The sequence below is a fragment of the Geotrypetes seraphini genome, chromosome 14 (genome assembly GCF_902459505.1).
Source record: "Geotrypetes seraphini chromosome 14, aGeoSer1.1, whole genome shotgun sequence".
NCBI classification, from domain to species: Eukaryota; Metazoa; Chordata; class Amphibia; order Gymnophiona; family Dermophiidae; genus Geotrypetes; species Geotrypetes seraphini.
Genome location: NC_047097.1, coordinates 22,293,022 through 22,309,019, shown reverse-complemented (window position 1 = coordinate 22,309,019; position 15,998 = coordinate 22,293,022). Strand labels below are relative to the sequence as shown.

The window sequence follows — 15,998 nt, the reverse complement described above, 5'->3', positions numbered from 1 at the left end:
TTCAACATCCAACTCAACTGATAAAAGCAATTCCCAGAAGAACAAGGTAAAATGTTAGCAGACTGATCCTGCTTGTGTCATTACTGCTTTACTGAGGACAACGATCTATGTTGCTCAGTTTCTTAAGGCAATTTTTATTAAATGGCATTTCAAAATCATGTATATAGTATAGGAACAAATGTACTTCATCTCACTTTCACCAAATATTATTTTCTGTAATAATTCTGAAGTAAAAACTGAGATATTGTTATTTTATTTTATTTTATACGGAATGTAATCTATCCTTTGTAAAATTCCTAGTAGATCATAAGACAACATTGTTTCTGAACAATTATTCATGCTTTTACTGGTTTACAGCATTAAACTATATTTTCAGTTGTATTTGAACTTTACTGTTCTAAGTTATTTAAGTTGATGTTATTTATAAAAAAAACTTCTTATTAAGCTCTATCTGTTTCATATGATTTTAATTCTAAAAGACTAAGGACCCCTTTTATCAAGCAGTGGTAGAGCCTTTTACCGAGGTGCTGGCGAGGTAAATGCTCTAATTGGTCATTCAATTCCTATGAGCGTTGGAGCATTTACCTTGCTGGCCAGCACTAAAATGCTTGATAAAAGGGAGCCTAACAGAACACTCTGGCTTTGCTGCAAGGGTACTTTCTATGACCAGACACCAAGGTTAGTACTAGAGAATGACATGGGGACAAATTTGTCCCCGTCCCCGCAGGAACTCAATTTCTCCATCCTGTCCGCATGAGTTTTGTCGCTGTCCCTCTCCTTGCCCCATTCTTCTGATAGTAAAGTGTTTGAGGCTTGTGCAGATGAGGATGGAGCTTGTAGGAATGGGGCAGGGACAGGAAAATGAGTTACCGCGGGGATGGGGAAAAATTTGTCCCCATCTCATTCTGTAGCTAGTACATAACACTCTTGCCAACATACAGCGGGGGGGAGAAAGGGGGGGAGGGTTAGAGAAAAGTGAGTCTGCAGCAATTCTTATAATAAATTTTTCCCAACAGCAATGCAACGAAATAACTCAATGCCAAATATTCATATCAAAACTTGACAGCATATAGACACACAATACGATACAGAAACTACAAGAGATAAATGGCTCCTTTTACGAAGCCGCGTTAGCCCCCGCGCTAGACCCAAAGCTAGCCGAAAAACTACCGCCTGCTCAAGAGGAGGCAGTAGCGGCTAGTGCGGCCGGCAAATTAGCGTGGGCTATTACGCGCGTTAAACCGCTAACGTGACTTCGTAAAAGAAGCCCAAAATGTCCACTTAAGCTGCATTATCCTCAACTCCGACTCCTGTTTGTCCACTGTCCAATTCCGAGTTCATCTCCAACTTTTATTGATATTAGGCTTTATATTTCTTCCTATATTTACCAGTACTTAAAATGCAGGACAAAAATATAGTTATAGAATAATATATTTACCATGTATTATAATGTTGAAAATTTTTACAGTATTTTGAAGCTGGGGTCGATACATTTTTACCTATTTTGACACTACCTAGAATTGCATCTGACTTCGCAGTCTCGTTATCACACCATGCAGGCCAACTAGATCAGAGATAATACATGCACATGTTTCACTGACAAATAATTTAAAAAAAATCTTTTTTTTTTTTTTTTTTTAAACTAACTTTGAGGATATAATAGCACTTTACTTTCTTTAGAAAGATGCATTATTTATAACATTAGATTTCTGAGTTTCTACCAAAGATATCAAAGGATTTTAATATAGGCTCATAGAGAAACGTGTGACTAACATAATTTGGGTTGTTTTAACTTCATTCTAAATTTGGAAGTGAAATGCAATCAACTGTCAAAATATTTAGAAGCACAGTTGAAATTAATGATTATAAGAATGGGCATTAATATAAAATATATATAGATATTTGATGAAGGTAAAAATAGTCTTAAGTAAATACTTTGTTATTTGAACTATCTAATGTTTGACTTTCACACAGAATTGCTTTATAGAAGCAACAGCAAAGAACTGGAAATGAAATATGAGAAGCACATTTTTTCCAAAGCCATTTAAATGGATAAAAAGCATTTAAAGGGCATAAATCAACCATCTGAAAACTGTTCTCCCTCAGAGCAGCTACAATTCTTCTTGTTCTTCCATACCACACATACTTTTAGCTGCATGAAAAGGAAGGGTTCGTGGGAGCACGCACTGACCAGAAGAGAGAAACAGCAAGTTATATGTACTCTTGGCACATTTTGGACTTTTGCTTTAAAGAATTGATGTAAGGTCTATACTATAGGTTAAAAGTAGTTAACAGATTTTGCTTCAATGTAGGCTTTTTGAAAATTGCCCCTTAAAAGATTAAGCTACCAGAGATTTTTTGTTGTTTCAGACACTCCACCCTTCTTAACCAAGCCAGAGACAGAGATGTAGATCCCATCAGAGTTTGGTACACCTATGAGTAGTTCATGTGATAGGATTCCATTCCTCACCTATTCAAGGGATGTGATTACCCTGCAGTACTCCTAGTTCTTGCAAAACCAATGACCAGGAGCCAGATCTGATATATTCTTAGACAAGGCTTCCAAATGGCATTGTAATTGGGCCACCAGGCCAGCCAGGAGTGCAATATATTAGACATATGAATATATTAGAAAAAGTATAACCTCACATACTAGCTCTAATTTTTTTTTTTTTTTAATTGCTTATGCATACATAGGAAGTGTTTTTCTAAAGGTTAGCGCATGTTATCTGCTACAGGAGCCATTTTATTCCTAAGGGCTCTGCTGCAGGTGACATGCTCAGTCTTTAGTGATTTTATTCATGCCAATACTTTTAACCTGAGCAATTGATTGGCGATACATAGTTGTTTTTTTACTTTGAAACACAGAAACATTTCTTTATATTAAATATCTTTTCTATTGGTACTTAATTTGTATTTAATCTTTTTTAGTTTTTAAATAGCCAGTAAGAAAACAATTATTTTTTCTCAAACACCAGTTCAAACTCAAACCAGGTGGATTTTAGTCACATTCAAATTTGATGGAATTTCCTGATTTCTCAAGTCCAGCGAGTAGATTTGTCAGATTTTGCTAATGGATTTAGGGAAAATTCAAAAGAAAGTTGAAAAATTTAAGTTGGATGTTCAAAAAATTAAGGCACTTAATATGCAGTTTACGAGTAGAAAGAAGCTACCACACCACCACATTAGTGGTTTTATGGTAGTTTTCCTGTTTCCACAAATTAATTGAATATTTCTGTCCGAAGCTGTGACATGAGTGGAGAGTAGGAATAGCATAGTTACTTATCATAACAGCTGTTATCTGGGGACAGCAGGCAGATATTCTCACATGTGTGTGATGTCATCCACTGAGCCTGGTACGGACAGTGTTAAAAGTGAACTGTCACTTCAAGTTTCAAGAAACTTCATGACTGCCTGCACCGCGTGTGCGTGAGTGCCTTCCCGCCCAACATCGGCTTGTGGTTCCTCAGTTCAAGCTAAGAAGCCAACCAGGGGAGTTGGGAGGGATGTGAGAATATCTGCCTGCTGTCCCTGGATAACACCCGTTACCGTACGTAACTGTGCTTTATCCTAGGACAAGCAAGCAGCATATTCTCACATCTGGGCCTCCCTAGCTAAACATAATATGATGGGATGGAGGGAGAGTTGGCCATTAAGAAGAAAATAAATTCTATAACACTGCTTGGCCGAAATGATCATCTCATCTAGACCAGTGCCAGTCCACAGGGCCGGCATGTGCATTAGGCCCAAAACAGTGTTCTTATCTTCGGGCCGGCTCCCTCTTCCTCACTGACTCAGTGCCCAAAGCCATGGGCAGCGGCTCCTACGCACGTCCTGCGCCTGAACTGAAAGCCTTCTCTCTGATGTCACAACATCAGAGGGAAGGCTTCCAGATGGCCCACAACTTAGCTCAGTGTTCTTCAACCGCCGGTCTGCAGACGGATGCCGGTCCACAAAATAATTCTTTTCTATCTGCCAGTCTATAGGTGTAAAAAGGTTGAAAAACACTGATCTAGACAGCAGTGAGATGTGAAAGTATGGATTGAAGACCAAGAAGCTGCTTTGCAAATTTCATCAATGGGAGTAGAACATAAGAAAGCTACTGATGCTGCCATAGCTCGGACTTTGAGTGCTGTTTCACGTTGTTCAAGATGCAGCCCAGCCTGAACAAAGCAGAAAGAAATACATGCCACTAGCCATGTATCTATTATTTATTTAAACAATGTATATATCACCTAGAGTCTCAGCGGATAACAAAACCTACAATCTTGCTTCTAAATCCATGGCCAAAACAAGCAGTTTGCTGGCATTTATGTGTGCCTAAGATGAGATGCAAAAGCTGACAGGAAATTCTAAAAAAATACATGTATGCTTTGGACTACACAAAACACATCCACTTAGAATCTATAGATCCCGTGGCATCTATACAAATGAGCAATGGCATCGCAAAGCTGCCATTTGCATATGTAAATTTGGCACAATTGGTCTAAAAGAACTTCTAAAATACCTTTTTTACAACCATATGAACTTTGAGAGCACAAATTATTATAAAAAAACCAAATTTGCTAATAAAAGGAAACAAGTTCAAAGCACAACACCTCCTATTTATATGTCAATATTTCATTGGGGAAACGGTTCATAGAAAATCATCTATACAGTAGAAATAAGATAAAATGTATATTAACAACTTACACAAACAGTATTTGATTATATAAGGAACATTACTGAGTGATTTAGGTCAATTTGAAGTACTTTGCAAGCTCAAATATGAAATTTGTTTAAAATAGGAAACTGCGCCACCAATCTGTAAATTCTTTTAACCAAGATTATGCAACTTTATCAATATTGTTTGTTTAAATATTTGTGTATGTAAATTAATAAAATGTACTTACCTTGTTCAATACTGAGAATTTCATTTATTTGGCTAATATCAATCATGCCATTGAAGTCTAGAGTCCATTTCTTCCAGGATGAAGGCACCGGTTTTATACCTGCAAACCATATATAGTATTATACTGAATAGTATCACATTTTGTAGACAACATGATTGCCTTTACAAAATAAATAGGTACTGGAAATTTAAATTTTTACATGATCTGTTAGTATGAATCATATACACATACATTTTAAGAAATCCATTTGGTTTTGATTAGGCAGCAATTTTGAATTTAAAATATTTTGCCTTGTCATTCTAGACGTAGCCAATGCTCTGTTAATGCTATTATCAACTACAGGAAGGTTCCTTGAGAGAAAAATATTCTTTGCTGGAAAATCCTGTGAGGCTCCCCATGGACGATTTTTCACTCCGTCAACAATTACAAAGACTAGGGGACACTCAATGAAGTTACAGGGAAATACTTTTAAAACCAATAGGAGGAAATATTTTTTCACTCAGAGAATAGTTAAGCTATGGAACATATTGCCAGAAGTTGTGGTAAGAGCGGATAGCGTAGCTGGTTTTAAGAAAGGTTTGGACAAGTTCCTGGAGGAAAAGTCCATAGTCTGTTATTGAGAAAGACATGGGGGAAGCCATTGCTTGCCCTGGATCGGTAGCATGGAATATTGCTACTCCTTGGGTTTTGGCCTGGATTGGCCACCGTGAGAAAGGGCTACTGGTCTTGATGGACCATTGATCTGACCCAGTAAGGCTATTCTTTTTTCTCTTTTTTAAATTTATTTATAAATTTTTCAAAATTTAACAAGCATACAATCTTGTACAGAAAAGTGCAATCAAGAAAACATATTATTAATTATTCTCAAACTTGAAAATAAAGCAAAATTACATAAAAGGTAATAAAATTTCAACTTAATCCCACACTAGTCCTCAACATTGGATCCAAGATTAAGGAATTAGGAGTAAATATAATACAATAACAAATTAAACCAAATCATGTCATCTGTTGCTGAAAGAGAGCTTAAATTAATTATTAAGACACTGATGTTTCTCCTTTTTCAAGGCGCTTCATGGAGAGGAAGGCCGTCAAATGAGACGGTTCAAAGAAAATGCAGTAAGGCTATTCTTATGTTCTTATAAGATAAATGGCAAGGATGGTTAAGACACATTGGGTCTTTCTATTAGAAGGCATTAAGCCCTAACATGCACTTTTTTTCCATCTATACGTATTCCCTTGGTGTTCTAATCTACTGTTGAAAAGATATTTCTCAGAAATTTTTTTAGTTCCTGAAGAAACCATTCCTCCTTTTTCTCAAGTTTATTACCTACCAGTAAAAAGTTTGCAAGAACAACAAAATCTTAATCAAGATCAAGGGCTCCTGTTACGAAGCCGCGTTAGCGGCTTTAGCGAGCGCGACTTTTAATCACATGCTACCCCCGCGCTAGCCGAAAAACTACCGCCTGCTCAAGAGGGGGCGGTAGCGGCTAGCACATCCGGCGGTTTAGCGTGCGCTATTACATGTGTTAAACCACTACCGCGGCTTTGTAAAAGGAGCCCCAAGTTTCAAGTTTTATTTAGAATTTGATTAATCGCTTAAAGCGCTTCAAAGCGCTGGTGGGCATTATAATTCCCTTTGTGAATCTCATGGATCCAGTGGACAATAGCTTCTAGATTATGCAATCACAAATCAGGGAGCTCCTCTGAGAGAATGGTATAGAAAATTGAATAAATAAATATGAGTAGTGTCTCTTGTTTTGATTAAGTTCTCTGCTGTTTAATTAAGAAAAGATCCTTGCTGCACTGAAAAATTCAGGAACCTATTTTCACAAGGCTCCTAGATCTAAACATTTAAAAACTGGATAAGCCAGTATCCAGGTCAGGTCAACTGAATTAACCCCTCCTTTTACAACAGCTTAGTGTGGTTTTTAGCGCCAGCAGCGTTGGTAACAGCTCGGATGCTCATAGGAATTCTATGAACGTCAGAGCTGTTACCGCTGGGGCCGGTGCTAAAAACTGTGCCATGCATTTGTAAAAGGGGAGGAGAGTAAGCTAGATGTTTAGGGCTAATTTTCAGCTCTAGGTATTTAATTTAAGGGTCTAGATCAGTGGTCTTGAACTCAAATCCTTTGCAAGGCCATATTTTGGATTTGTAGGTACTTGGAGGGCCGCAGAAAAAATAGTTAATGTCTTAGGAAAGAAATGACAATTCTGCATGAGGTAAAAACTCTTTATAGTTTATAAATCTTTCCTTTTGGCTGTCTTAATAATAATATTGTCATTTATAGCTAAAGAGACATATGATCAAGAAACTGTTTTATTTTACTTTTGCGATTATGATAAACATACCGATGGCCTCAAAATAGTCCCTGACTGACCGCATGTGGCCTCTGGGCCACGCGTTTGAGACCACTGGTCTACATATAGGTGAGTAAGCAGAAGGACTAAATTTAGGAGCCTCAGTTTGAGGTTCCTAAAGTTAATTGAATCTTAAGCTCAAAACTTACACATTTAAATCTGATTGAAATTCAACTGTTAGCAGCCTAATACCGTGTTTCACCGAAAATAAGACCTACCCTGAAAAGAAGCCCTAGCAAGATTTTCGGGGTAGGCCTTAATATAAGCCCTACCCCCAAAATAAGCCTAGTCCCGGGATTCGCCGGCAGTTTCCCTTCCCTCCCATCCCTTGTGCAGCAGAACTCGTGAGCGAGCACCCCCTCCCTCCTCTAAGCCCCCGCCCCTGCTGTGTAGCTCAACCCCCATCCTTCCCTCCCTCCCATCGGAACCCCGCCATGAGCCCTTCAGGCTGGCAGCCCTCTAAACAGGCTGCTTCAGCCTTCCGCCCGTGAATTCACTCTGCCGCATTACTGATCAGTAACGCAGAAAGTGAATTCATGGGTGATCAAGAACAGCACTTTGATCTGTGCATCTTCCCTGCATGCTCAAATTTTGACAACTTATATACTGTAGAATCCAGGGGTAAAACCCTTCATCTTCACTTGATTTTGTTAGTGTTTAAATCACAGAAAATTACATTACTATTTGGGTTTATTTACACTTACCTGACACCCATTGAAAAATTAGGTTTATTAGTTCTTCTTTAAATTTATCATTGAAAATCACATGGGACTTTGGAAATGCTCCCCAAAAAACAGCACAGATAGCTTGTGACAGACAATCAGCATATACCTATTAAAATAAAACCCAGAAACATTGAAAATTACCACAAGGCCCACCTAGTCAACCCACTTCTTTACCAACTGCAACAACACATACTGTACTTGATTTCTGGCTCTACCCCTATTTATTTGCCAAGGTGACCCCTCCCCCCCCTCCAGCCAGGCCGGCCACCACCGAACATAGCTCCCTTGTCCATTCCCAACAGTTCCGAGCCCCTCTCTTGTATCCCCTATCCCCCTTCCTCCCTTATCCAGCATCTCTCCTTTTTCCTTTCCAGTTCTTCTCTGTACTGTGAAAGCCAACAGCAACCTTTTTTTTTGCTCTGTTTGCCACCAAAACTGCAGTCAGATGCAGCTGAGCCTGGAGCTTATCTGTGGCAGGGGCAGCAAAGGTCAGCACAATGTCTTTCATTCTGTCTGTGCTGGAGGCTTTCTACATCCTCGTCTACTCCATAACAGGAAGTCTATGTTAGAGTGGGCAGGCAGCTCCAGCAGCTCCTGCTGCAGATAAACTCCAGGCTTGCCTGCAGCTGTCCTACTGCTATGGCTACACACACAGCAAGAAAGGACAGTGTTGGCTGCTGCAGCCCAAGATATACAGTAGATAAGTCAAGCTTCAGCACTTGGGCTGGGACAGTTTAATCTCCCTATGTCTTTAATACAGGATGCATAAGGGTAGGACAAACCGTTGTCCTGCATCTCCTCATTGCTTTTCTGCATCAGCATGAGGGTTTTTGAACAGTGTTGTGTACTTCCTGCTGATGACACCTAGGGGTACACATACAAGTGTTGAGAACCAATGGTCCATACAACATATATCAGAAATCAATATACCATAAATCAACAATCATATTTCAAGTCTCCATCTACAATCTGAGTAATCTACTTTGCAATTGTAGTTTGGAAAGGAAGAATGAACAAAATTCCTCCAAACAATTGGTTTGTTGACTTCATCAGTTTTCCTTAATTACCATGGATTTTTTTGCTCCAGTCAATGTTTATGATTTAATAAACCTTGCATTCTTGGAGATTTGAATAATGATTAGTTATCATAAATTTTGAGCCATCTTTACCATATTTAATGATTTTATTCTCAAGGATCTATTGTAATTGGCTATCATTACCTTGAAGAAAAAATCTTTAACATCATAATGAACACTCCCAAAAAGTGCTACAAAACTATCTGCAATTCTGTCAAACAAGTGATCTTGATCTTCTTGATTAGGCTTGAAAGAGAAAGAAAAAAATTGTTCAAAATATGGTTAAAAGATAAACTTAGGAAAGTCACTTCTAATTCTAGAGGAGTAAACAAAATGGTATGCTGTTTGATATTAGAGAATGACACGGTGACAAAATTCATCACCGTTCCCGTCCCCGCGGATAACCGCGGGAAATAATCCGATGTCATTTTCTAGTGTCTATTTCAACCTCAGTCCTTCTACACCAGCATTCTTCAAAGCAAAGCTTGCGGGTCAGTGGTTGTGCCCAATTATACTCTGATTCTTTCCTCTCTCCTTAAAGAATGACATGAAGATGGTTTCCCACGGGAACGGTGATGAATTTTGTCACCGTGTCATTCTCTATTTGGTATCTTGCCATGTACTTGTGACCTGGATTGGCCACTGTTGGAAACAGGATACTGGAGTAGATGTACAAGTGGTCTGACCCAGTACAGCAGTTTTTACATTCTTATCTAAAATCCCAGACAAGCCTCACACCTCAGTACTCAATTAGATATTATGATGGTGTCAGAGCACATTTTAATAGGTCAGAATTTTCTTTAAACTCCAGTCATGGCATTTAAATACTTCATATATATTCAGCACCACTATCCATGGGCATGGCAATGCTACATGTATGTATAGAGGTAATACAGGGTTACATTTTCTATCAGTAAAGGGTCTAAAATATAAAAAAACAGTTTACTAATTCCTTCCAATATCTAGAAGTTTTTTTATGGAATAGGATTCCAGCAAAAGTGAGACAAATGAAAAACTTTCTTACATTTAGAAAAGTAATTAAATTCATTTTATATGAAGAATTTTTAAAAAGATTAAAGAAGTTAGGAGTTGTGCATTCTTTTAGCTGAGATTACCATAATCATAAGAACATAAGAACATAAGCAGTGCCTCTGCTGGGTCAGACCAGAGGTCCATCATGCCCAGCAGTCTGCTCCCGCGGCGGCCCATCAGGTCCATGACCTGTAAGGTGATCCTTGTCTAAAACCCTTTAGTCGTTTATTAGTCTCTTACAATTGGAATCCACATAGATCCAGATAGGTTTGTTGCAGAAATATAAGAACTATATTGTATTGTATATAAACAGTGGTCATAGTTAGCTAATACCTGTATAGTCGAGCAGTTTACACTATCACAGCCAGGAAGCTCCCTAACTTATAAACACAGCCATATAGATAGGAGCTGAATATCACCACTATCTGTATAGTTGGGTGGCATGCCTTCGGCTTTGCCCAGGGCTATACAAATATTATTGGGGTGATTAGTGACCATGTTCAGCGTCATATCACCATAGTGTGTCCTACAACATCAATACGCCTATTGGGAAAAGGACATAGTACTACTCGAAAGGGTCCAGAGAAGAGCGACAAAAATGGTTAAGGGACTGGGGGAGTTGCCGTACAACGAGAGGCTAGAGAAAATGGGCCTCTTCTCCCTTGAGAAGACTGAGAGGGGACATGATCGAAACATTTACGATACTGAAGGGAATTGACTTAGTAGAGAAAGAGAGACTGTTCACCCTCTCCAAGGTGAAGAGAACGAGAGGGCACTCGCTAAAGTTAGAAGGGGAAAGATTCTGTACAAACGTAAGGAAGTTCTTCTTCACCCAGAGAGTGGTAGAAATCTGGTACGCTCTTCCGGAAGCTGTTATAGGGGAAAGCACCCTTCAGGGATTCAAGAGAAGGTTGGATAAGTTCCTACTGGAACAGAACACATGCAAGTAAGGCTAGACTCAAATTGGCACTGGTCTTTGACCTAAAGGCCGCCAAATGAGTGGACTGCTGGGCACGATGGACCACTGGTCTGATGCAGCAGCGGCAAATCTTATCTTCTTATTCATTCTTATGTAAAAATTCTCTGCTAACCAAATGTCTTACATCAGTCACACATGAATAACAAACTAAAATTACTACAAACTAAAAACAGAAATAGGTAGAAAAAAATTAAACAGAAACCCTAAGAAGCCACACTCTTCATGTAATGCAACACCAGAAAAATAAAAAATGATGCCTTTTGTACTATGCAAAACATAACAATAGCACCAACTATGAGGGTCGATGACAGAAATAGGCCGCTGACACCTACAGTACGTTTTAAAGCCCGTTAACAGTTTCCACATGAATGGAAAAATGGCTTCAGCGAAATTAAATTCAATTTTGGCCCAAGGGAAAATCCCGACGTCCGAAACCAACAAGAAAAGAAAAAAAATATAGTTTTCTTTCTACAGATTTTTTTTTTTTTTTTAAATAAAGAAAGATTCACTAGAAAAACTAACAGAAAAAAGCATGAAGCGGGAAGGCCACACAGACAGAGAGTTCAGTCAAGAAAGTACTTCTTCACTCTGCAGAAAACAAAGAACTGAGGAACCGTGAGCCTACGTCAGGCTGGAAGGCGCTCATGCATGCACGGTGCGGGTAGTCGTGAAGTTTCTAAAAACTTAAAGTGGCAATACACTTTTGATACTGTCCACATGTGAGAATAAGCTGCCTGCTTGTCCTGGGATAAAAGCAGCGATCTGGGTTAATGAAAGTGGAGAGAGAAATGAGGCATCAAGACTCTGGGGACTGGAGCCCTGAATATGTATACCCTAGAGCACATGTGTCAAACACAAGGTCCGCAGGTCGAATCCAGCCTGCCTGGCTGTTTTATGCGGCCCTCGGGTGACTGTGTGCCTTATATTAGACCAGGAGTGTTCAACCCGTAGGCCACAGGTGGCCAGCTTGAGGACGACATGGCGTTTACCTTCTGGCCAGCTCCCTTCTCCTTACTGCTGCAGTTGTTTTTGAGCACAAAGCCGCGAGCGGCGGCTCCTTACACGTCCCGCAGCTCACCTGGAAGCCTTCCCTCTGACGTTGAGAAGCATACAGTGTGCTTTGTGTAGTTTAATTTTGTGGTTAACCATTATGTGTTGTTGATAAAATTATATTGTGTGTGTATATATGAAAAATGAATGGAAAAAATTGTATTACAATTAGTACTATTATGGGGGCGGGGTCTGAAGTGAAGATTGGGCGGGGACTGGCACACGACTTAGCCTGTGTTGTAGATTTTGGTCCCTTAATGTGATTGAGTTTGACACCCCTGCCCTAGAGGAAAGGAGGGACAGGGGAGATATGATTCAGATGTATTAACTTAGAATAAATTTTTTTCCAGAGAAAGAAAAATGGTAAAATCAGAGGGCATAATTTGAGGCTGAGGGGTGGTAGACTCAATAGCAATGTAGGGAAATTCTTCTTTACGGAGAGATGGTGGAAAGGAAAATGGTGGCAGAGTTCAAAAAAGTGTGGGATAAACACAGAGGATCTAAAATCAGAAAATAATAGTAAATATTGAAGACCTAAGGCCAGTGCTGGGCAGACTTGCACGGTCTATGTCTATATGGCCGTTTAGTTGAGGATGGGCTTCAATGACTGGCATGGTGTAGATGGGCTGGAGTGAACGTTGATGGAGACTTCAGTAGTTGGAACCTAAGCACAGTACTGGGCAGAGCTTTGGATTCTTGTCCAGAAATAGCTAAGAAAAAAAAAAAAAAAGTAAATTGAATCAGGTTGGGCAGGCTGGATGGACCATTTGGGTCTTTATCTGCCGTCATCTACTATGTTAAATTTGAACTGAAAGACAGTGAAATCAAGCCTCAGTTGAGGAGTAAAAGAGAATTCAAATGGAGAAAAAATGAGGGAGGGGAAGGCTCTGGGGAATGAGGATGGAGAATGTGAAATAGTGGTTTGACCCTGGGGGGGGGGTAAGAAAGCTGGTCGGGATCAAAAGAGATAGGGTGGTTGAGTCTAGAGAAGGGAGAGTGTGAGATGGGAGTGTCACACCAGGAAAGAGATCAAACCCAGGGAAAATGGCTGGGGACTTCGCCACAAAAAGTATATAAACTCTGCATCTTTAAGTAACAACCTTTTCTTTAGTGCATTTTAAATGTAATATTGCTCAGAGACAATGGAGTCAATATTCAGCATGTTTTATGTGGACAGGAGAGACTCCTGACCTCTTAAACCACTCTGAGCAAGCCATCTTCAGATTTTCAGCAGCACATAACTACACAATACTACTGAAAATCCAGTATAACCACCATAGCACTGTCCAGCTATTGCTGGGGCAGCCTGGGAGCAGAGTCGGTGCCTGCATACTTTACCAGATAAATAGGACTGAATAAAAAGCAATCTTATCTCTGACTAGTTAGGTAGGTGGGTGCTGGCACTTAATATTGGCTTGCTCCTGCATAACAGGTTGTAAGCCCATTAGGGGAGCGATGCTTTGGTGAAGCCGATTGATGCCTCAAAGACTGGTGCCGAGAAGCCTGGCTAGATGACGAGGATCGATGTCAAGGCGGTACCAATGGGGGCAACCTTGGTATCTTCAATTGGCATGGAGCGATGCTCAGGCTGGACCGGTAACGGAGGAGCCGATATGGGAATGAGTATGGCGAACATGCTGCCAAACTCTAACTTAAAGAGAGCATCAAGCTTCTCTTTAAAAGCCTGCACCGATACCTGAGGGGCTTATGCCGGTATCACTGGTGCCGTGAGGAAGACATCAAGGAAGACGCACTTCTAGATTGGGAAGCGAGCTGCATCAAAGGTCTTTATTTGGCCGGTACGAATGGACTCTGTACCTCTATGGCCTGAGATCCTGTCTAGGAAGCTGGTGGCTTCTTGGCTGGCTTACCTGACTGGGACGGTGACACCAACTTGGACACCGGTACCTTGGATGTCGATGGTTTTATCAGTGTCGGAGGTACCGAGTCAGCATCCATGACACCAAAGATCTGTTTCTGCTGGAGAAGATGCTTTTTGATGGATTTTTTTGTAGCGTGGCACAGCACGAACAAGATTCCACATGGTGGTCTAGGCCCAGACACTGGATAAACCACTTGTGGGGATCTATGAGTGAAATCATGTGCTGGCACCTGCTACACTTCATGAAGCTGGTTAATGGGCGGGACATGGACAAAAACACCACCTCAGCCAAATCAAAGTCCGAGGGCTGAGGTGAGGATAAGGCCCTGCCATCAAAAACGACCCAAAAAAGGAAAGAAAGAAATAAATTCTTTTTTTAATTTTTTTTTTTTTTTATCAAAGGGAAAAAAATCCCGCAGCATGAAGGCACTGAAAAAAGTATGCAGAACACTGAAGAGAGACATCACGGCTCCGCGGAAAAACTAGAACCGAGAAGCTCGCGCTGCATCGGGCGAGAAGGCTGTGCGGTCAGTCACAAACTTTCTAGTTCTTCAAGCAAAATTGCTTTGCAGCTGTCCGCATCAGGGCTCCATGGATGACGTCACCCATATGTGAGAATATGCTGCCTGCTTGTCCTGGGATAATATGAAGAATTCTGCTGGAAATAAGTGAAATGTAGCAAACAGAAATATTTAAAAATAAAAAGTGGTGTACCTTAAACTTCTCAAGAAAAAACCACCAGAAAGAATCTTGAAGAATAGCAACTGAGGCTTCGGAAAAAAACCATGTTTTCCACATTCTCAAAAATTTGGCCTAGAGAAAATGTAAACAAGGACATTTTTGAAATAAAAGCATCCATACATTTTATACTCTTCTAAAATACACACATTGTATACATTCTCTTTGTTTTAAAATAAATCATCTAAAACATCTAGTGGTCAATATTCAGTCTCCTCCCTTTTACTAAGCTGCGGTAGAAGTTTCTACTGCTAAATGCTCCGATGCTCATAGAATTCTTATGAGCATCAGAGAATTTAGCACTCCGCGCTGTGGTAGAAACCTCTACCACAGCTTAGTAAAAGAGGGCCTAAGTGCTTGAGCCACTTATTCTCCACCTTTAACCTAGCCAATTATTACTTTGGTACTCATAGGGGATGTTCAGTAGCACTCTCCAGTTAAGTGCCGCTGAACACCTGGGAATGGCTAGCTCAGTGGGGTGTAACCAGAAAGAAGTCTCTCTTGCTTGGTTAAACCCTTTTGAACATCAACTCCTTAGTATTGCCAATTCCAGGTATATAACAAAGCAAACACATCTGTGCTTCAGGGAATTTAATAGACTCATGCTTTTAATATTGCCTCCAACTGGATACAAAAGTTGTTACATTCTGGCAAGGAAGAAAAGGAGGTCCTTTAATTATTATTATTCGTTGTTTTTTTTAATATTTATTAAGTTTAACATTATTACACAAGCATTCTTGCATACTTATTATGATTGGACTAGAATGCTGTTGGCAAGTTTGTTATATAGACAGTAAAATGACATGAACAACTTAGAAAGACATAACTATAGCTCACTCCTTAACCAAATCTGGTTCACATCATTCTGACATTAGTTGGCCAAAACAAACGACAGGAAATTAAGTGACCATAAGTCAAAATGCTACATTTCAAATAAAATTAAAGTGTATAAACTACAGTCAGTTTTTGTAGAGATACATTTAAGCAGTATGCAGCCAGGTATATATGTAGTATAGCAATATATCAATAACTTTAGAAACAGAAAATAAATGTATGTAATCCTCTATAATAAAACCCTAAGCGCGCATGTGTGCTTAGGGTTTCGTGATCCCTGCCGTTATGATGTCTGCATCCGTGGCCACATTCCAATTGCGCCGCATGAACCGCCTTGGGGCGTGTGCAGTGAATTCTGCAGTTTGACTCAGGAACGGCAGGAGGGTGTCGTGCGAGTAAGAAGCGGAGGGGGAGAGGGAAAGGGGGCTGCTT

At 40.0% G+C, this 15,998-nt stretch overlaps 2 protein-coding genes across 11 annotated transcripts in view; one reads left to right on the top strand and one right to left on the bottom strand.

Moving 5' to 3' along the window:
* FAM227B (family with sequence similarity 227 member B) overlaps positions 1–15,998 on the bottom strand; it is a 413,569-nt gene that overhangs the window by 322,913 nt on the left and 74,658 nt on the right. For 9 of the 10 annotated variants that reach the window (XM_033920259.1, XM_033920257.1, XM_033920254.1 and 6 more), the window contains 4 exons: positions 14,709–14,807; positions 9,196–9,297; positions 7,955–8,081; positions 4,893–4,991 (listed from right to left, as the gene is read on the bottom strand). In XM_033920259.1, coding sequence (XP_033776150.1) covers positions 4,893–4,991; positions 7,955–8,081; positions 9,196–9,297; positions 14,709–14,807 — 427 coding nt within the window. The remainder of the gene's footprint in view (positions 1–4,892; positions 4,992–7,954; positions 8,082–9,195; positions 9,298–14,708; positions 14,808–15,998) is intronic. The other variant, XM_033920262.1, reaches the window with a different exon arrangement.
* Positions 1–15,998, top strand: part of FGF7 (fibroblast growth factor 7) — a 95,533-nt gene that overhangs the window by 77,367 nt on the left and 2,168 nt on the right. The gene's annotated exons all lie outside the window — the stretch shown is intronic.